This window comes from Thamnophis elegans, chromosome 7 (assembly GCF_009769535.1).
Source record: "Thamnophis elegans isolate rThaEle1 chromosome 7, rThaEle1.pri, whole genome shotgun sequence".
NCBI classification, from domain to species: Eukaryota; Metazoa; Chordata; class Lepidosauria; order Squamata; family Colubridae; genus Thamnophis; species Thamnophis elegans.
In genome coordinates this window covers 2,449,641-2,471,926 of record NC_045547.1, presented here as the reverse complement: position 1 = coordinate 2,471,926, position 22,286 = coordinate 2,449,641, and the positions used below count along the sequence as shown (strand labels likewise).

Sequence of the window (22,286 nt, the reverse complement as noted above, 5' to 3'; positions counted from 1 at the left end):
ATTTCCTGCGGTCAGCATATTCCGTACAGTGGAGCAATCGTGGAAGACGTTTTCCGCGCTGCAAAGCGTGTGCCAGGGAAGATCTAAGACAGGGGGGGGGGAAAGGTTCTCACGGGTCGAGCAGACCCAAATTGGGTCAGGAGGGGGGTCCCTCGTCGTAACTACCTCGTGCCCCCACGCAAGGCGCCCAATGTAGTAAGGATCGGGACTGGCAACTGGCTTCCGAGGTTTACTGCAAATGAGGGCTGCGCTAATTCTGCCAAACAGCCACTGTATCATGGGGGTGCGCGGTGCCCTCTGAGCTGGGTGGTCGGCTGGCAGACGTTTCGTGGCCCTACCAGGGAACATCCTCAGTGCTAGAAGGGGGTGGGGGTTTGTGGAGAGGAGGAGGAGAAAGGAGAAGGAATGAAGGGAAGGGAGGGAGGGGAGAAGGGAGGGAAGGAAGGAAGGAAGGAAGGAAGGAAGGAAGGAAGGAAGGAAGGAAGGAAGGAAGGAAGGAGAAGAGGTTGTAAGTCAAAGACTACAAGTGGAGGAGAAGGAGGGAAGAGGAGGAAGGAAAGAAAGACAGAAGGAAGGAAGGAGAAGAGGTTGTAAGTCAGACTACAGGTGGAGGAGGAGGAGGGAAGAGGAGGAAGGAAAGAAAGATGGAAGGAAGGAAGGAGAAGAGGTTGTAAGTAAAAGACTACAAGTGGAGGAGGAGGAAGGAAGGAAGGAAGGAAGGAAGGAAGGAAGGAAGGAAGGGCTGTGGTGGGTCCTTGATGCTCTCTGAGCTTGGTGGGGTTTTTGCAGACATTTCATGACCCAACTAGGTCACATCATCAGTGCTAGAAGGGAGGGAGGTTGTGGAGAAGAAGAGAAAGGAGAAGGAATAAAGGGAAGGGAAGGAGGGAGGCAGGGAGGAAGAAAGGACTATGTGGTGCTCTCTGAGCTTAGTGATATTTTGCAGACATTTCATGACCCTACTAGGGAACATTATCAGTACTAGAAGGGGGTGGGGTTTGCGGAGAGGAGGAGAATGACTTAGTGGTCTCTGAGCTTGGTTGTTTCCTTGCAGAAGTTTAATTACTCAACATTGTTCCAATATCTCAGGGGTTGCCAAAAAGAAGAGGGAGTCAAACTATTCTCCAAGGCACCTGAGGGTAGAACAAGAAGCAATGGGTGGAAACTAATCAAGGAGAGAAGCAACTTAGAACTGAGGAGGAATTTCCAGGCAGTTAGAACAATTAACTAGTAGAACAAAACTTGCCTCCAGAAGTTGTGAATGCCCCAACACTGGAAGTCTTTAAGAAGAGAATGGACAGCCATTTGTCTGAAATGGTATAGGGTTTCCTGCCTGAGCAGGGGGTTGGACTAGAAGACCTCCAAGGAAGGAAGGAAGGAAGGAAGGAAGGAAGGAAGGAAGGAAGGAAGGAAGGAAAAGAGTGGGAGGAAAGAAGGAAGGAAAGAGGGATGGAGGGAGGAAAGAAGAGGAAGCAAGGAGAGAGGGAGAGAAGAATGAGGAGGAGGAGGAGAAAAGGAAGGGAGGAAAGGGAGAGGGAGGAAAGAGGAGGGAGGGAAGAAGGAGGAGGAAAGAGGGAGGGGGAGGAGGGAAAGAAGAAAGAGGAGGAGGAAAGGGAGAGGGAGGAAAGAGGAGGGAGGAAAGGAGGGAGGAGGGAGGGAAGGAAGGAGGAGAAAAGAAGGAAGGAAGGAAAGAGGGATGGAGGGAGGAAAGAGGAGAAAGGAAGGGAAATACGGAGGGAGGAAAGAAGAGGAAGGAAGGAGAGAGGGAGAGAAGAATGAGGAGGAGGAAAGGAAGGGAGGAAAGAGGGAGGGAGGAAAGAGGAGGGAGGAAAGAAGAGGAAGGAGGGAAGAAGTAGGAGAAAAGGAGGAAGGGAGGAAAGAGGGAGGGGAAGGGAGGGAGGGAGGAAGCTTTGTTTTGCGCCCAGAATTTTCTTTTTTCCTTTCTTTATTTTTGTTAAATTCACTTACTGCCTGTCTGGCCCTGGGGCTGCTACTCCAGGCAGCTTATCACAATAAAAAAGAAGAAGGAGAAAGGAAAGGCGAGTGAATAGAAGTAAGATCCCAGAGCAATAAAACAGGCAGACAGAAAGAACACAGTGAGAAATACAACGGAACGACGAGCAAAAAAGAAAGACGGACGGGGAGAGAACAAAGGGACGTGTGTTTCACTGTATAGATGGACAATTGTGTACATTGGAGAAACAAACACGGTTTGGCAGCTTCCCCTTTTGATAAATGACTAAACCTAAAAGCTGTTTTCAGTTGGTAAGATGGGGAGTCATGACAGCCATGCTGGGAGATGCTAGCTGGCTCATTGGCCTGCGGGTTGCAATCAATGTCTTATTGACAATCAATAGAATTAGGGTGGGAGGGAGGGATGTATATTAGGCTTGACGAGGGGTGTTAGATTTTAATGTAATATGATCGCACATGTATACTCTCTTATTTTTTCTTTAAAACTAAGATATGTTAAGTATATTGATATGGGAGCATAAATACCATCAACATAGAATGGAGTTTGCTCAGAAGCGGAAATACACCAGTGAGAGGAAGAGTGGGAAACAGAGGAGAGAAGAAAGATGGGAAGAGAGGGATAGGAGAGAGGGGAAGGGGGGAAGATGAGGAGGATAAGGAGGAGTGGAAAGGGGAGAGAGGAGAAGGAGAAAGGAAGGGGAAGTAGAGTAGGAAAGGATGATGGAGGGAAGAAAGGAGGTAGGAGAGAGGCAGAAGAAAGAGGTGTATGGAGAGCAGAAGAGCCAATAATGGGTTTTTATCTTTCTGGGCGTTGATGGCAAGAGGAACTGATGTAATTACTACTTAATACAAAAGGATATTGGCTATGGCTAATAGTATACATGTGATTATATGTTATGAAAATGGTAACTAAAAAAGTATATTTTAAAACAAGAATTAGAATTAGAATCCCCCTCCCTTCTGACACTGATGATGTAGCCTAGCTTGGTCTTGAAATGTCTGCAAGAAAACAACCAAGCTCAGAGAGCACCAACGACCCCAGTCCTCCTTCTCCTCCTCCTCCTCTTCCTCCTCCTCCTTCTCCTCCTCCTCTTCTTCTTCCTCCTCTCCACCAACCCCCCTCACTTCTAGCACTGATGGCGTTATCTAGTTGGGTCAGGAAACGTCTGCAAGAAAACGACCAAGCTCAGAGAACAGCAAGGACCCCCTCATTGCGCCGAGGTGGCGCAGTGGTTAAATGCAGCACTGCAGGCTACTTCAGCTGACTGCAATTCTGCAGTTCGGCTGTTCAAATCTCACCGGCTCAGGGTTGACTCAGCCTTCCATCCTTCCGAGGTGGGTGAAATGAGGACCCGGATTGTTGTTGGGGGCAATATGCCGACTCTGTAAACCGCTTAGAGGTGGTTGAAAGCCCTATGAAGCGGTATATAAGTCTAACTGCTATCGCTATTGCTATTTCAACCTTGAGCTGTGACTATTATGGCATGGCATGGCATCATGGAACAGAACAGAATTCTTTTATTGGCCAAGTGTGATTGGACACACAGGGAATTTGTCTTCGGTTCCTAGGCTCTCAGTGTACCTACGAGCCACAAGCAGTAAATCATAAATCATAAGATACAACACTCACTGAGAGTCATTGGATACGAAATAAGCAATCAACATAAATCATAATCGGATACAAAATAAATCAACAAAGTCCTAAGAAGCCAAGGACATAAGTAATAGGAAAGGTAAGAAGGATGATGATGATAATTAATAATAATTACCATTAGCACCAGTCACTGGTATTTGTGATGTATTTTTGAATGTTCAGTTTATTGAGTTTCATGTTTAATGAATAAAGTATATAACAACAACAATAATAGTAACAACAATAGCAATAGCAATAGCAGTTAGACTTATATACTGCTTCATAGGGCTTTCAGCCCTCTCTAAGCGGTTTACAGAGTCAGCATATTGCCCCCAACAACAATCCGGGTCCTCATTTTACCCACCTCGGAAGGATGGAAGGCTGAGTCAACCCTGAGCCGGTGAGATTTGAACAGCCGAACTGCAGAACTGCAGTCAGCTGAAGTAGCCTGCAGTGCTGCATTTAACCACTACGCCACCTCGGCTCTATAATAACAATAATAATAATAAATAGGGATACCCATTGTCATCGGGGCACTTGGCACCATGTCCAAGAATTTTACAAGATACATCCACAAATTGCAGCTTCCTCTAAAAACACCAGCGGAACTGCAAAAAACTGGGCTACTCGGAACATCTTATATTTTCAGAAGGTCCTTGGTTGATACCTAGGACGCTGGCAGAAAACCGTATCAACCATTAGCACCAGTCACTGGTATTTGTGATGCATTTTTGAATGTTCAGTTGGCTGAGTTTCATGTTTAATGAATAAACTATATAATAATAATAGTTAATCCAATTGTAATTGGAGCCCTTGGAGCAATACCTAAAGGGCCACCTCGCTATTTGGAAATTCTATATTTTTTTCGGACTTGAACATTCTGATTCTACACAAAACCACCCTACTTGGAACAGCTGATATCCTCCGACGTTACCTTAACACAGTGTTTCTCAACCTTGGCAACTTGAAGATGTCCGGACTTCAACTCCCAGAATTCCCCAGCCAGCATTCGCTGGCTGGGGAATTCTGAGAGTTGAAGTCCGGACATCTTCAAGTTGCCAAGGTTGAGAAACACTGCCTTAACAGTTCCTAGGTCCTTGGTTAGGACTTGAGCTGTTGAGCTACCAACCAGCCCCAAAGGCTGTGAATCTCACCAAAGATTAACAACAACAACAACAACACAGCCCTAGTAGATGGTTTGACATCCCAGGGCATCAGACAAGTGTTGTAAGAGTTAGTTGTGTAGCAGAGTGATGGCAGGGGGACAAAACCTGTCTTTGGGTCCAGTTCTTTTGCTGTGCAATGCCCCATTATAATGTCGTCCTGTGTGGAAAAGCTGAAACACTTTAGGTCCGGGATATGTGAGATATTAATTCCAGCTCGGGAGGGCTCGGCAAACATGGTGATTGGAGGATTCTTCTGAAAGCCCTTTGAGATTTTGATACACCACCCATGATCATTAGATGAGAGGTGGGATTCAGCCGGTTCTGACCAGTTTTGGAGAACCGGTAGAGGAAAAGTTGAGTAGTTTGGAGTAGTTTGCAAATGCCACCTCTGGCTGGCCCCGCCCTCCCATCTATTCTCTGCCTTCTGAGTCCCAGTTGATCAGGAGGGAATGGAGATTTTGGGTCCACCACAAAACCGCGTTCGACTAAAGCGCGCTCAACGCAACCGCGTAGCTGACATCATCACAGGGCGACAACAGCGCGGAGACAGAAGTACGCTGTAAACGCTAAACCTGAAATTAACCCCTAAACCTAAACCTAACCCCCCTAACCCTTAACCTAACCCTAACCCTAACCCTAAACCTAACCCTTAACCTAACCCTAAACCTAACCCTAAACCTAACCCTTACCTTAACTTGAATCGGCTTGCTTTCAAAGCGCTATTTAAAGTGCTCTTCTTTCTCCGCTCTCGATGTTGTCGCCCTGTTGATGATGTCAGCGACGCGGTTTAATCAGGTGCGCTTTAGTCGAGCACGGTTTTGTCGTGCCATGGGAGATTTTACAGTATCCTTCCCCCAGAGTGGGAAGGGAAGGGAGATTTTGCAGTATCCTTCCCCCGGAGTGGGAAGGGAAGGGAGATTTTGCAGTATCCTTCCCCCGGAGTGGGAAGGGAAGGGAGATTTTGCAGTATCCTTCCACCTGGGATAGGGAGAGAATGGGGATTTTGCAGTATCCTTCCCCTGGAGTAGGGAAGGAAGGGAGATTTTACAGTATCCTTCCCCTGGAGTAGGGAGAGAATGGGGATTTTGCAGTATCCTTCCCCCTGGAGTAGGGAGAGAATGGGGATTTTGCAGTATCCTTCCCCCGGAGTGGGAAGGGAAGGGAGATTTTGCAGTATCCTTCCCCCGGAGTGGGAAGGGAAGGGAGATTTTGCAGTATCCTTCCCCCGGAGTGGGAAGGGAAGGGAGATTTTGCAGTATCCTTCCACCTGGAATAGGGAGAGAATGGGGATTTTGCAGTATCCTTCCCCTGGAGTAGGGAAGGAAGGGAGATTTTACAGTATCCTTCCCCTGGAGTAGGGAGAGAATGGGGATTTTACAGTATCCTTCCCCTGGAGTGGGGACGGAATGAGGATTTCACAGTATCCTTCCCTTGCCCATCAAGCCAAGCCAAGCCAAGCCCATAGAACTGGTTCTAAAAGAATATTGGATCCCAGCATTAGAATCAAGGAATGAAGGAACCACTAGAATCAAGGTTGGGCAATTTGAAAACCCCATGGACTTCAACTCCTAGAATTCCCCCAGCCAGCTGGCTCAAACCAGGAAACCCACCACCCAGGCTAAGGATGATGCTCTCTGGAAGTGTGTGTGTGTGTGTGTTTGTGAGTTCACACCCGACCCCACACGCCTGGAGACCCTTCCAAAGGACCCCCGGCGGTGGAATAAACAACGTGCATGAATTCTGACCACAGTCCCTACCCCATTTCTCCCTCCCACCCCATCCCACCCCTTTGCCTTGAATGGGTGCCTGTTGCTTTAAATGAGCAGAAGACTTCATTTTTCAGGTGGAGTCTGGTCTTGCTTGGGTTATAAATTTGCAGGGAGGAGAGGCAGCAGCTGCTTTACTGGAATCCCGACACAGGCATCATGGTAAGCCCAAAGTCTGGGGGCCTGGGGTGGTCTTTTTTTGGGTGGGGGAGGCACTGCTAAAATCAGGAGTAAAGGGCAGAAGAAGCATCCTTTGTAAACTTTTTATAAAGTTTGTTTTTTGGAGGGGAATCAGGTACGGCTAAAGATTTCCTTCGGGACGATCTGCTCCTTATAAGGCGAAAATGTAAGCTCCAGGAAAAAAAGGGGGGGCTGTTTTGCTTGAGGAAGGGGGTCTCTCTCTCTCTCTCTCCCTTTTGGCTGCCTCCCCCTATCATTTCTCAGTGCAGAAGTGGGGCAAAGTTTTATGTGTTCAGCGTGGGACACTTCCCCCCCCCTCTCCCACCCAGTGGCTATCTTCAGAGGCTTAGAAAAAGTACAGCAAATTCCATATTTATTCATTTATTTTTGCTTCTTCCTCTGTAACATTTCACCCTGCCACTACGAACACGGTGCCCTAACATTGCTTTACTTTAGCACCCAAAAAAATAAAATAAAATAAAATAAATTCCCCTTTCTCCGTCTCTGGTTAAGAGGAAACTGCCATATTGCCTTTGTTTGCTGTAATCCCAAGGGTTGATAAAAACTCAAAACCAAAAGGGAAAAAAAAATGTGTTTTTCTTTTTTGCAAAAATCTTTTATCGGAGGAACGGTCCCAAGCTGGGAAACTTTTTAAAACTTGAAATTCGAAACTTGCTAGCGAAAGCTCCAGGGAGATTATACTGATTGCAATGGCCTATTCATCAACTTTTTTGGGGGTGGGTGGATAGGACTGCAAAATTATTATTTTTTTCTCCCCTTCCAAGGTTAGCCAGAAAACCTCCCTTTGGATCCAAGAAACTAGCTGTCAGTTTATTCTCGAGGCTGGCCCAGGAAAGTTGGCGTAGTTGGCGATAGAATAGATGGGTGTCTTCCTTAGCGTCCCAAGCAAAACTAGATTTAATTGGATGTGTCTAGTGGAATGACGAGAAGGACAAGGGGGTGACATGATAGCAGTTTTCCAGTATTTGAAAGGCTGCCACAAAAAAGAGGTGTCGGAGGGGGGGGGGGGTTTAACCTATTCTCCAAAGCACCTGAACGCAGGAGAAGCAACGGGTGGAAACTAATCAAGGAGAGATGCAACCTAGAGCTAAGGAGGAATTTCCTGACAGGGAGAACAATTAACCGGTGGAACAGCTTACCACCAGAAGTTATGGTTGCTTCATCATCGCTGGAGGCATTCAAGAAGAGTTTAGACAGCCGTTTGTCTGAAGTGGTGTAGGGTTTCCTGCCTGAGCAGGGGGCTGGACTAGAAGACCTCCAATGTCCCTTCCAATTCTCTATTCTATGGATGGATGGATGGATGGATGGATGGATGGAAGAAAGAAGGAAGGAGGAAGGAAGGAAGGAAGGAAGGAAGGAAGGAAGGAAGGAAGGAAGGAAGGAAGGAAGGAAGGAAGGAAGGAATTATTGTGTTATTATTCTGCAGTTCAAACCTTGGAAAGAAATCATAACGAATCAAGGAGAGAAGCAAAGTAGAACTAAGGAGGATTTTCTTAACGGTGAGGACAATTAACCAGTGGAACTCCTTGCCCCCAGGAGTTGTGGGTGCTCCATCAGCTGGAGGCTTTTAAGAAGAAGAGACTGGATAGCCATTTGCTTGGAAATTGTAGGGTTTCCTGCTTGAACAGGGGGTTGGACTAGAAGACCTCCAAGGCCCCTTCCAACACTCTGGTTATTCTCTTAAACAGGATCTTTCGGAGGGCGGAGAAAGGATTCCAGTCCTCTTTTAGCAAATTTAAGATATCTTGTCCATACCAGCCGAAACCTCTTTTGCAAGTTTTGAGGTTTGGGGAAGGCGTGCGCGAATGAGGCAGCCGCCGGGAGCTGCCCCTTTGCCCGTCGGAGGAAGAAATAACACAAATACCAGCAGTTGTTTTGTGCAGGACAGCTGGTGCCACTTGGCACACTTGTTTAGCAAGCGTGCGAGGGAGCACATATGGCCCCGGCCGGGGGCGACTCCGGCAAATTTGGCCAAGAAAGTCTACCCTAAATGGGGAGGCCAGGAGACAAAAGCAAAATAGAAATAAAATAAGAATTTGGCCCTCTTTGGAAATGGTGGTTTTTCAGCTGCGGGCAGGGGACGGCGCTAAGCAGGACACCGCAGTTCTCCCTGGATGAGTTCGGTCGTATAGTGAAGCTTCCGGTTTGTTTTGTTTTTCATGTGGATCAAGGTAGAGTCCTCGCATTTCGACCGCAACTGAACCGCAACGTTTCCGTTGCAAAGGGAGAGCTTGGTTCAGGGGGTTTTGTACCATGGTGAGGCTTTTCTTGCCACCGTCGTTAAGGGAATCCAGCTTCCCCGTTGATTTTGCTGGCCAAGTGGTCGCCGAAGGATGGAATCGTCCCATGGTCCCGGGACCACTGCAACTGTCCTAAATACGAGTCACAGTTACCAAGCGCCCGAGTTTCGATCAAGTCACCGTAGCGATGCTGCAGTGGCCAATAAGTGTGAAAAACGCTTATCAGTTGCTTTTTTGTGGCAACTTTGAACGGTCACTAAACGAATTGCCGTACGTCGAGGACTACCTATACGTCCTCAGTGTACAAGCAGGACTCAGACCGGAAGAATTTCCCTTGATAAACCAAGTTGGTTGTTAAGTGAGACTGGTTTGGGTGTGTGACCTCTTTGGCCACGATGGTTAAGCGGATCACTGCAGCAAAGTGAATTGTCTAGTCGTTAAGTGAATCGCGTGGTCATTAAGCGAAGGCAGGTTCCCCCGTTGACTTTGCTCGTCGAAAGCCGGCTGGGAAGCTTGCAAAGGGTGATCACGTGACTATGAAGATGCGGCGATGGTCGTTAAGTGGGAAAAATGGTCATAATTCCCTTTTCGAGGGCGTTGTGACTTTGGTCGTTAAACGAACGGTCGCAAGTTGAAGCCTACCTGCAAGGGGAGGTACAGATGGTCCTCGACTTACAACAGTTCGTTCAGTGACCGTTCGAAGTTACAACAGCACTGAAAAGAGGGACTTGTGACCGGTTTTCCCACTTAACGACCCCTGCAATATCTCCATAATCATGCAATTTATGCATTGGGATCCTTGACAACTGCTTCGCATTTATGACGGTCGCAGTGTCCCGGGATTACGTGATCAAAGTTCAAACGCTAACAACGGGCTCGTATTTATGACGGTGGCAGCATCCGGGTGGGGGTGGGGGGGTCATGTGGTCCCATTTTACGACCTTCCGATGAGCAGAGTCAATGTGGAAGCCGGATTCACTGAACGACCGTGTCACCAACTTGACAAGTTCCGTGATCCACTTAATAACGGTGGCAAGGAAGGTCGTAAAATGGGGCAAAACTCACTTAGCGACCAAGGTTTTGGGCTCAATTGTGGTCGTAAGTCGAGGACTACTTCTAGAGCTAATTAATTGACGCCTTTGAGTAACAGGCAGTTGGAGTTTCTGTAACTGGTGCTTTTCTCACGCTTGGCAACATGAAGATGGGTGAACTTCAACTCAATACTAGCTGGGGAATTCTGGGAGTTGAAGTCCTGAGGTCTTAAAGTTACCCAGTTTGGCTCCCTGGGGAATTCTGGGAGTTGCTCATCTCTTAAAAGTTACCAAGTTTGGCTGGCTGGGGAATTCTGGGAGTTGAAGTCTTCATGTCTTAAAGTTACCCAGTTTGGATCCCTGGGGAATTCTGGGAATTGAACTCATCTCTTAAGTTACGAAGTTTAGCTGGCCAGGGAATTCTGGCAGTTGAAATCCTCATCTCTTAAAAGTTACCAAGTTTGGCTGGCTGGGGAATTCTGGGAATTGAAATCCTCATCTCTTAAAAGTTACCAAGTTTGGCTGGCTGGGGAATTCTGGGAATTGAAATCCTCATCTCTTAAAAGTTACCAAGTTTGGCTGGCTGGGGAATTCTGGGAGTTGAAGTCCTCATGTCTTAAAAGTGGCCACATTTGGAGTCCCCTGGCCGTATAACTGGGGTATCAAAGGCTCAAATTATCTTGAGTTCTGAGTTCAAGGAAGTAGTTCGAACACCCATATTTCCTTAGTCTAACTTTCCTTAAAAATGGTTAATTGCTCAGAAAAATGAGATGTTTCTCAATATCCATCAGCCTACGCCCATGGCAAATTGATACAGATAGTCCTCAACTTATGACACAGATGTACAGACAGGTAGTTTCAACTTACAGCCATTCGTTTAGTGGCCGAAGTTACACCGGCACTGAAAAAGGTGACTTATGACCATTTTTCACACTTAACGACCTTTGCAGAATCCGCCTGGGTCACCTGATTTACATTCAGACACTTGGACGCTGACTCATATTTATGACGGTCGCAGTGTCCCGGGGGACACGCGATCCCCTTTTGCGACCAGCGAAGTCAACGGGGGAAGTCATAAATTCCCTTAAAAACTGTGTCATGATCCGCTTAACAACTGTGGCAAAAAATGTCGTAAAAAGGGGGGAGAAAACTCACTTAACAACGGTCTTGCTTAGCACGTGGCTCCATCGTGGTCGTAAGCTGAGGACTACTTGTGCTCACGCGATTCACCGACGGACTGCAGCAAGAGCTTGCAAAATTGGCTGTGACCCACATAACAACCAACTCGTTTAGCGGCAGAAGTCCCAGCCTCCACCGTGGTCTTAAGTGGAGGATTTGACCCATTGAGGGTTGTTCTTTGAACCCCAAATACTCCCTTCGCTGCGATGCCGAGTCCTTTCGACACACAAAAGCGAGAATTATTGCTAAGAAAATCTGGGCTTTAAAGTTGAGGAGTCACCCTGGAACTCCCGCAGGGTAAAACATTCTTTTCCCAAATCTATTCTGGCAAACTCCCAAACGGATTAAATAATTCACAGATGTTCTGCGTGCAAACACACCCATGTTCCCCCCCTCTCCCTCTTTCCAGGGTGAGCAAATGGCAGAAAATACATTACGGAGCGGAAAAAATGGGAAGGTAGAGAAGCTGAAAGGGGGAAGAATCGAAGCCAAGCGTCGAGGCTGTAGATTTTTTCTAGATTTGCAAAACCGTCTTTTTTTTTTTTTTTAATCTACCACGTTTATATTTTTATATTTATATTTTTTTTCCATTTTTTAAAAAATTCTCTTACATACCGTTTTAAGTGTACGTTCACGTAATGGTTATTCTTCTTTACATTTCTCATTCTTATACATGTCATTCTATTTCAGTGTTTCTCAACCTTGGCAACTTGAAGATGTCCGGACTTCAACTCCCAGAATTCCCCAGCCAGCATTCGCTGGCTGGGGAATTCTGGGAGTTGAAATCCGGACATCTTCAAGTTGCCAAGGTTGAGAAACACTGTTTTATTTAACTGCCTGTTGTAACACCACCTTCTTTTTCCTTTCTTTTCTCCTTCCCTCCCTTCTCTACTTCCTTCCTTCCTCCTCTCCTTCCTCTTACTTCTTCCCTTGCCTTTCTCCCGCTCCTCCTCTTCCTCCCCTCTCTCCTTCTCTCTCTCTCCCTTCCACCCTCCTCTCCTTATCTCTTCCTTCCTTCCCTCCTCTCCTTCCCCTTCCTTCTTCCCTTACCCGTCCCCTATTCCTCTTCTTCTTCTTCCCCTTCCTACCCTCTCTCCTTCTCTTTCTCTCCCTTCCATCCTCCTCTCCTTCCCCTTCCTTCTTCCCTTATCTCTCCCTTACTCCTACTGTTCCTCTTCCCCTTCCTACCCTCTCTCTTTCTTTCTCTCCCTTCCATCCTCCTCCTTACCTCTTCCTTCCTTCCTTCCCTCCTCTCCTTCCCCTTCCTTCTTCCCATGTCTTTCTCCCGCTCCTCCTCTTCCTCTTCCCCTTCCTACCCTCTCTCCTTCTCTCTCTCCCTTCCACCCTCCTCTCCTTACCTCTTCCTTCCTTCCCTCCTCTTCCTCTCGTTCCCTCCTCCTCTCTCCCTTTCTTTTTCTGTTGTTATCGGTGTCTCTTTCAAATCCCACTTTATGTTTTCTTGGGATGGTGTTTCCGCGAACCCAAATTTAATTTTATAATATTTATAGTTCAACTGCTTGTTTTTAAGATTTGGAACGGATTTGAAAGTGGGTTTCAAAATGACAGCTCGGAAGAATGAGGTGGGAAAAAGATGTTATGTAAGAAATCAGCTGATGCCTTCCTAAGTAAAAGGGATATACAGGAAGCCCTCAACTTACAACAGTTCACTTAGTGACCGTCTAAAGCTACAACGGCGCTGAAAAACGAGACTTAGGACTGTTTTTCATAGTTACGGCCTTTCCCACATCCCCGTGTTCATGTCATCAAAATCCGGACAACTGGTTCATACTTATGACCATTGCACTGAACAAATGTCTCACTTAACGACAGACACGTTGGGCTCCGTTGTGGTCGCAAGTCGAGGGCTGCAGATCGTCCCCCACTCACGATCACAATTGAGCCCGGCGTTTCTGTTCTTAAGCGAGACATTTCTTAAGTGAGCTTTGCCCCATTTTTACGGCTTTGCTTCCCGCCGTTGCTAAGTGAGTCAAGGCAATTATTAAGCTAGTAACACGGTTGTTAAGTGAATCTGCCTCCCCCATTGACTTTGCTTGTCAGAAGGTCGCAAAAGGGATCACGCGACCCCGGGACACTGAAACCGTCATAAATATGAGTCAGTTGCCGTGGCCAATCCTCTGAATTTTGATCACATGACCCTAGGGAGGCTGCAACCATTGTTAGTGTGAAAAACAATCATATTTTTCAGTACCGTTATAACTCTGAATGGTCATTAAATGAACGGTTGTAAATTGAGGACAACCTATATTGGCTCACTTAACTACCACAATTTTATTTCACATCTGCCGTGTTTGCTTTATTTTTTGTTCGCTTAACAACTGCCCTCCAAAAATGTAAGTTATGTCAGTCATGGGGGTGCTTCGACTTACAACGGTCATGCTGTATGACAGAAATTCCAGGCTCCTTTATGGCCGCAAGTCAAGGACTTTCTATTCAGTAAACTAGGTCTCCGCAATCTACATGAGGTAAAAAAACTGAAGTCCTCATCATCTTCTTTTAACGACCCCATAATCCCTTGTCGGGTGGCGTCTGGGCAACTGAATGGAGTTGGATTTACTGGCCGGATGCCGTCCTGTTGCCAATGAGGAGTTTTGTTCGGCAGAAATATTCTCATTGTGCCCAGAGAGAAAGAGAGATCTGCCTCTACCTAGGATCGAACTCAGAACCTCCTGATCTTGAGGCCAGAGCTCCACCTCTAGGAGGAGCACCGCACCACTCCGAGGTTAAAAAAAAACAAACCACACACACAAAACTGAAATGCAGATGATGAAAATGTAGCCAGATGTTGCTGACTCTCCCCAGTGAAGTCTTCTCTGCTCTTTTCCAGAGGGAATGTCTCTCCATCCACATCGGCCAGGCGGGAGTTCAAATGGGGAATGCCTGCTGGGAGCTGTACTGCCTGGAACATGGGATTCAGGCGGATGGCACCATCCTCGACAACCAAGCCCTTCCGAAGGCTATGCCCGAGGCCGAGCAAGTGGATTCCTCTTTCGAGACCTTCTTTTGCGAGACGGCCTCCGGGAAGCACGTGCCTCGGGCGGTGTTCGTGGATCTGGAGCCCACCGTCATTGGTAAGAGACGCGACCAAAATCTCTTGGAAGAAGAAGAAGAAGAGCATCGATTGAGGTTCTTCAACAAGGGTTAGGACAGGGGTGGGCAACCTGTGTGGCTCCGGAGCCGCATGTGGCTCTTTCATCCCTCTGCTGCGGCTCCCTGTCACCGGTCGGCTCCACAATCGATAGGGCTTTCGGTTTGGACAGGTAGAGGAAAAAGGGTACCGCTCTATGAGGAGACTCTATGGTGGGGGAACTGTACTTCCCCCGGAGACATCCCTAGAATGCTTCCGATATATTCTCGCACCCCTTAAAAAAAATAATTTTATATATATATAATTATACACATACACTATCATTTTGAAACTTCTAAACCAGAGGTCAGCAACTTGTGGCTCCGGAGCCGCATGTGGCTCTTTTATCCCCCTGCTGTGGCTCCCTGTCGCCGATCGGCTCCACAGTTGATAGGGCTTTTAGTTAGGACAGGTAGAGGAAAAAGGACGCCGCCCTAGGAGGAGACTCTATGGTGGGGAAACCGGACTTCGGTCGGCTCCATAATTGGGCTTCCGGTTAGGACCTTTGTGGCTCTTTGAGTGTTTAAAGGTTGCTGACGCCTGAGGTAGAACTTAGATCCAAAATGTTTGCAGAATTTCAGAAGTTGTGGCTTCCATCCCTGGAAGTTTTTAAGAGGAGATTGCCCTGCCGTTTGCCTGAAATGGTGGAGAGTCTCCTGCTTGAGCAGGGGGTTGGACTAGAAGACCTCCAAGGTCCCTTCCAAGTCTGTGATTCTGTTAGTTCAACCCCTACTCAGGGCGGGAACCTGATATCATCTCAGTCAAATGGTTGTCCAGTCTCCTCTTAAAAATCTCCACTGTTGGAGCATCCACAACTTCTGGTAGCCAGCTGTTCCACTGGTTAATTGTTCCCACTGTCAGGAAATTCCTCCTTAGTTCTAGGTTGATTAGTTTCCACCCATTGCTTCGTGTTCTGCCCTCCGGAGCCCTGGAGAATAGCTTGACTCTCTCTTCTTTCTTTCTTTCTTTCTTTCTTTTCCTTCCTTCCTTCCTTCCATAGAATAGAGAATTGGAAGGGACCTCGGAGGTCTTCTAGTCCAACCCCCAGCTTAGGCAGGAAACCCTACGCCATTTCAGACAAATGGCTATCTAACATCTTCTTAAAGACTTCCAGTGTTGGAACATTCAAAACTTCTGGAGGCAAGGAGTTCCACTGGTTAATTGTTCTCACTGTCAGGAAATTCGTCCCCAGTTCTAAGTTGCTTCTCTCCTTGATTAGTTTCCACCCATTGCTTCTTGTTCTACTCTCAGGTTCCTTGGAGAATAGCTTGATTCCCTCTTCCTTCCTTCTTTCTTTCTTTCTTTCTTTCTTTCTTTCTTTCTTTCTTTCTTTCTTTCTTTCTTTCATCCATCCATCCATCCATCCATCCATAGAATAGAGAATTGGAAGGGACCTTGGAGGTCTTCTAGTCCAACCCCCTGCCTAGGAAGGAAACCCTACACCGTTTCAGACAAATGGCTATCCAGCATCTTCTTAAAGACTTCCAGTGTTGGGGCATTCACAACTTCTGGAGGCAACTTCTGTTCCACTGATTAATTGTTCTCACTGTCAGGAAATTCCTCCTCAGATCTAGGTTGCTTCTCTCCTTGATTAGTTTCCACCCATTGCTTCTTGTTCTGCCCTCAGGTGCCTTGAAGGATAGCTTGACTCCCTCTTCTTTGGGGCAACCCCTGAGATATTGGCGCACTGCTATCATGTCTCCCCTGGTCCTTCTTTTCATTAGTCTAGAGATACCTTATGCGTAGCCTATGTTAGGTAGCCAGGTTTGAATGCCATCAAATCACTTCTCCTACCCACCTTCGTTTCCTTCCTCACCCCGTGAGGTCTCCTTTCCCTTCCCTTTGGCTCCTGTCAAAATGATTGTGCCGTTTTTTTTCGTGACAAAAGATGGAAGTGGTTTTTTAACCTTGTTTGGACTTCCCGGCTGAAGTCGACAATTGTGTGGTTTCCTGTTGGCGCCTATCACACTCTCAAAGGAGTCCGGTCTCTGTAGCTGTAGGGATGAGGGAAGCTTAGCATCCAGCCCACATCTCTGCAGAGTGGAAGGAAATGCGGAAACGGTGTGTGTGTGTGTGTGTTATATTTGCACTTTTGCGCATCTTTTTTTGAAATCAGAAGCTTAATTAAAAAAAAAAAATTAAGAAAAAAATACCCCATTGCTGGTTTTCTACCCCTGAATTGCAGCTAATGTTTCTTGCACCCCAAAGCTGCTGAAATCTGTTTATCCGTGGCTGTCTTTGGAAAGCTTTTCAGTAAGAGCTCTCTTGCTTTTCGTGAAATGTGTATTTATTTCTCGAATGAAATGCAAGCGTTTTAAATTGAGCAACATTTATTAAATGCCATGCTATTTATTTATTAAATAGCTGGTCTTCGCAATGAAAAAGGGAGAGACCTTGATGGATCACTGAATATTGGGGGAAATCGAGCCATCTCCAATATTGATCCGCAGGAAGCCAATGATCCACCGGCAGAAAGTTCCAGAAAAATCTGAACTGCGGCACTAATCCCTGAGCCCTAAAAAAAGGGGGGACAAACTGGTTAGAAAATGGCATTTTTATGTCCTCAAAAGGATGGCCACAAATCTGATGTGAAGACAACAAATGTTGCAGAAGGTTGGAAAAAACCCCAATCTACGATACCGATAAGAATATATTTGTAGTTTAGGGATTGAATGGTGGCATCCTCAGCGTTCTCGGAGCTTCATTGGTTCTTGCAGACGTTTCGCGACCCAACTAGGTAACATCATCAGTTCTGGAAGGGAGTGGGGTTTGCGGAGAGCAGGAGGGGGATAAGGGGAGGAGGCGCAAGGAGAACTGTGGGGTCCCATGTGCTCTCTGAGCTGGATTGTTTTCTTGCAGATGTTTCACGAACTGTCTAGGTAACATCAATGCACGGAAGCTAAGGAAGGTGGCTTCTAGCACTGATGATGTTACCTAGTCAGGTCATGAAACGCCTGCATGGAAACAACCCAACTGAGAGCATCAAGGACCCCACAGTCCTTCTCCTCCTTCTCCTCTCCACAAACCTCACTCCCTTCGAGCACTGATGATGTTATCTAGTGGGGTCATGAAACGTCCTCAAGAAAACCGTCAAGCTCAGAGAGCACCGAGGACTCCTCCTCCTCCTTCTTCTTTTTCTCCTTCTCCTCCTCCTTTTTCCCCTCCCCCCTCTTCTTCTCCTCTTCCCCCTCTTTTTCTCCTTCTCCTCTTCTTCTCCTCCTACTCCTTTTTCTCCTCCTCCTTCTTCTTTTTCTCCACCTCCTCCTCTTCTTCTTTTTCTCCTCCCCTTCTTCTCCTCCTCCTTCTTTTTCCCCTCCCTCTCCCCTCCTCTTCCCCCTTTTTCTCCTTCTCTTCCCCTTCTTTCCTCTCTTCTCTTCCTTCTCCTTTTTCTCCACCTCCTCCTCTTCTTTTTCTCCTCCCCTTCTTCTCCTCCTCCTTCCTTTTCTCCTCCTCCTCCTCCTTTTTCCCCTCTCCCTCCTCTTCTCCTCCTCTTCCCCCTCTTTTTCTCCTTCTCTTCCCCTTCTTTCCCCTCCTCCTCTACTTCTCCTCCTTCTCCACCTCCTCCTCCTCTTCTTCTTTTTCTCCTCCCCTTCTTCTCCTCCTCCTTCCTTTTCTCCTCCTCCTCCTTTTTCCCCTCTCCCTCCTCTTCTCCTCCTCTTCCCCCTCTTTTTCTCCTTCTCTTTCCCTTCTTCCCCATCCTCCTCTTCTTCTCCTCCTCCATTTTTTCCTCTTCTCCTCCTCCTTCTTCTTTTTCTCCTCCTCCTGCTCCTCCTCTTCTCCTTCTCCTTTTACTACTACTCCTCCTCTTCCCCCTCCTCCTCCTCTCCCCTCTCCTCCTCCTCCTCCTCTTCCTCATGATATCATCATGAAACTAGCAAAGTTCAGACAACATTCCTCCTCCCAAACTCCTCCCTCTCTCCACACACCCACTCCCTTTTAGCGCTGATGAAATTACCAAGCCGGGTCACGAAATGTCTGCAATGAAACCCCCAAGTTCCGAGAGCACGAAGGACCCCCACCGTTCTACCCTAGAGGCCTTCTCCTTCTACCTCCCTTCATTTAGCCTTTCCCTGTGGCTGGCCGACTGTGGCCCTTTCCAAAACGGGACTTTGAGTGGATGAGGCCCATCCGCTAATTCTCCTTCTCTCTCCCCCCTCCCCCGCACCTTGGCAGATGAGATCCGGACCGGGACCTACCACTCCCTGTTCCACCCGGAGCAGCTCATCAGCGGCAAAGAAGACGCTGCCAACAATTACGCCCGAGGCCACTACACCATCGGCAAAGAAATCATCGACACCGTCCTGGGCAGGATTCGCAAAATGGCAAGTCCCCATCTCATTTCCCACCCACCCATCCCCTTAACGACTGCAACTGGAAGCTTTCGCAGGGTGAAATTCCCAAAATTCAAGTTGCATAAGTCTTCGCTGGCAGGGCGGAACGTGGACTTCAACTCCCAGAATTCCTCCCCCCCCCCCAGCCAGTTAAGAGCAGAGATTCCCCCAATCTTGAGACCAGTGGCGGGTTTCAAATTTTTTTAGAACCTCTTCTGTAGGTGTGGCCTACTTTGTGGGAGTGGCTTGCCAGCCATGTGATCAGGTGGGAGTGGCTTGGCAGTCATGTGAGTGGGTGGGCATGGCCAACGTGGTGAAACTCACTTAACAATGCTCTTGCTTAGCAGCCAAAATGTTGGCTCAGGAACTCTGGCATTTGAAGCACGCAAGTCTTAAAGCTGTCAAGTTACAAGACTCTTGCACCCCTAACCCTTTAAAAAAAAAACCCAGGGGTGTTCAAAGTTGACAGCTTTAAGACTTGTGGACTTCAACTCCCAGAATTCCTCCTCCAGTCATGTTGGCTCAGAAACTCTGGCATTTGAAGCATGCAAGTCTTAAAGCTGTCACGTTACAAGACCCTTGCACCCCTAACCCTTTAGGAGAAAAAAAAAAACCCAGGGGTGTTCAAAGTTGACAGCTTTAAGACTTGTGGACTTCAACTCCCAGATTTCCTCCTCCAGTCCTGTTGGCTCAGGAACTCTGGCATTGAAGTGTGCAAGTCTTAAAGCTATCAAGTTACAAGACCCTTGCACCCCTAACCCTTTAGGGGGAAAAAAAACCCAGGGGTGTTCAAAGTTGACAGCTTTAAGACTTGTGGACTTCAACTCCCAGAATTCCTCCTCTCGTTCTTCATCTTGATGATGTGCGGACGGGCAGGGGGGGAGGGAGCTGGAACCGGTTCTAAACGGCACTGTAGATTTGTGGAACCTCTTCTGTAGAAGAGGTTAGAACTGGCAGGAACCCTCCCCTGCTCGAGACCCCTGCTCCACAGGGACAGAAAGGCCATAAAATGGGCCAAAAGTCTTTTAACAATGGTCTCGTTTAGCAACCAAAATTTGGAGCTCATTGCGGTCAAGCACTGCAAGTGGGCAAACTTGGAAATATGCTCTGCTGGCCAAAACGGGCCACAAGGGTAGGCGTATGTTTTTGGCCGGCAGATTCCTTCTGGAAGCCAGGGAGGCTGAAAACAGGTCCCACAAGGGCCTTCTGGGGGCTCTACGTGCCCTGTTTTTGGCCAGCTGGAGGCTGGGGGGTACTATGGAAAGAAAGAAGGGGGAACGTGCATCTTGAGCCAAGGTCAAACGCCCACCATGACCAGGCCCACCCCCAGCTCACCCTGTTCTGACTGAGGCTTCCCGAGAGCCTGAAGCCAACTTCCTGGTCCCTACAAAAACCCCTTTTATTAATTGACTGTGAATTCTGCTCCTTCACATCCAGCAAAGTCTTTCAAGGGAGGATTTACAGTCACAGACCTTATCTGGCTTGGAGAGCTGCCAGGCTGATCTCTGCAGAACCAATGAAGTGAACTAATTGCCTCCTGCAAACTCCACTCCCCTGTTGCTCCCCTTTTATTCCCTCTGGGAGGGGCCATTCACCATCCAACTGAGGCCTTACTCCCAAGTCGACCCCTGTTCTTTAGCTCTTCCCTTCCTCTGGCAGATCTGCGCATGCACACACTGGGAAGAGGCTCCAGCTGTTCTTCTGCCCCACTGATGTCTGACTCTGAAGGCAGCTGATAACCCCTCTCTGCCTCCGACACAGAGCCCTCATCCGAGCCCTCCCCAGACTCCAGAGTCGGCCCTTATTCCTTAGCTGTTCCCTTCTCCTGGCAGCTCTGTGCATGCGTACACTGGGAACAGGCTCCAGCTGTTCTTCTGCCTCATTGATTTCTGACTCCGAAGGCAGGTGATAACCTGCATAGGGCCCTGGCCCCCTCTCTGCCTCCGACACAGAGCCCTCGTCAGAGCCTTCCAGGACTGGCTCATCTTCCTCCCCAACCTCCTTGGGCTACAACACCCCCCAGCCCTCCAAGGTCAAACATAACCTTGATGCGGCCCTCAATGAAATCGAGTTTGACACCCCTGGCCTAGATTTTCTTGAGATGGCGCCAATAACCCCATTTTCTCTCGCCAACGCAGGCTGACCAGTGCAGCGGCCTTCAAGGTTTCCTGGTTTTCCACAGCTTCGGCGGCGGCACCGGCTCCGGCTTCACGTCTCTCCTGATGGAACGGCTCTCGGTCGAATACAGCAAGAAGTCCAAGCTGGAATTCTCGGTGTATCCGGCCCCTCAGGTCTCCACTGCCGTGGTGGAGCCATACAATTCCATCCTGACCACTCACACCACCCTGGAGCACTCGGACTGTTCCTTCATGGTGGACAACGAAGCCATCTACGACATTTGCACCCGAAACCTGGACATCGAACGCCCAACCTACACGAACCTCAACCGGCTGATCGGGCAAATCGTCTCCTCCGTCACGGCTTCGCTGAGATTCAACGGGGCCCTGAATGTCGACCTGATCGAATTCCAGACCAACCTGGTGCCGTACCCCCGCATCCACTTCCCCTTGACCACCTACGCCCCCATCATCTCGGCTGAGAAAGCCTACCATGAGCAGCTCTCGGTGCCAGAGATCACCAACGCCTGCTTTGAGTTCTCCAACCAGATGGTGAAGTGCGACCCGCGGCGGGGCAAATACATGGCGTGTTGCCTCTTGTACCGGGGAGACGTGGTGCCGAAGGACGTCAACGCGGCCATCGCGGCAATCAAAACCCGGCGGTCCATCCAGTTTGTCGACTGGTGCCCGACCGGCTTCAAAGTGGGCATCAACTACCAGCCGCCCACTGTGGTGCCCGGGGGAGACCTGGCTAAGGTCCAGAGGGCCGTCTGCATGCTCAGCAACACCACGGCAATCGCGGAGGCCTGGGCCCGTCTGGACCACAAGTTCGACCTCATGTACGCCAAGCGGGCTTTCGTCCACTGGTATGTGGGCGAGGGCATGGAGGAAGGGGAGTTTGCGGAAGCCCGAGAAGACCTGGCGGCTTTGGAGAAGGATTACGAAGAAGTCGGGCGCGATTATGCCGACGGGGAGGAAGAGGAGGCAGAGGAAGATTTCTAGAACCCCAAAATTTGGGCTTAACCAAGAGAATTACCACCCCGCCGAAAATATCCCCTCAGTTAGCATCGGGATTCTCCCGCCGTGTTTTCGTATGTTTAAATTTACGATTTTAAATCTTCTCTTCTTCAAGGACTATAGAACACGTTGTACTTGGCTAGAAATCACCCCCTCTGTATCCTTTTTAAAAAAAAATATTCTTCCTAGCTAGAGTGATAAAAATAAAAAATAAAATTAACGCTCGAGTGAGGATTGGGGAATTTTCAGGATTGACAAAAGGCATTACGTACGGCTGTTGTAAATCGTTTTCTGCACTGCTTGAACAATCGTGTGAGGGGGGGGATTCCCTCGATATTATTATGAGATGCATTAATCCGCTTCTTTGTACTTCATTAAAAAGTTGAAATAGCAATAGTGCTTGGATTGATCTGGAGCTTCACAGTGTTTTGCAGAGTCAGCCTATTGTCCTGAAAAATCTGGGTCCTCGTTTGACCGACTTTGGAA

The 22,286-nt window shown here is 48.1% G+C and overlaps 1 protein-coding gene across 1 annotated transcript; it reads left to right on the top strand.

Moving 5' to 3' along the window:
- Window positions 1–6,588: 6,588 nt before the first annotated feature.
- Window positions 6,589–22,194, top strand: TUBAL3 (tubulin alpha like 3). The gene is made up of 4 exons (XM_032221215.1): window positions 6,589–6,701; window positions 14,036–14,279; window positions 18,509–18,657; window positions 20,805–22,194. Exons 1-4 carry the CDS (start codon window positions 6,699–6,701, stop codon window positions 21,783–21,785), a joined length of 1,377 nt encoding a protein of 458 aa, XP_032077106.1. The 5' UTR covers window positions 6,589–6,698; the 3' UTR covers window positions 21,786–22,194.
- Window positions 22,195–22,286: the final 92 nt, after the last annotated feature.

What these genes read in the sequence shown, in the direction of transcription:
- TUBAL3 (XM_032221215.1), top strand. An exon ending in TCTGGAGCCCACCGTCATTG is followed by an intron (nt 14,280 to 18,508) that starts GTAAGAGACGCG and finishes GCACCTTGGCAG; the next exon opens with ATGAGATCCGGACCGGGACC. An exon ending in TGGGCAGGATTCGCAAAATG is followed by an intron (nt 18,658 to 20,804) that starts GCAAGTCCCCAT and finishes TCGCCAACGCAG; the next exon opens with GCTGACCAGTGCAGCGGCCT.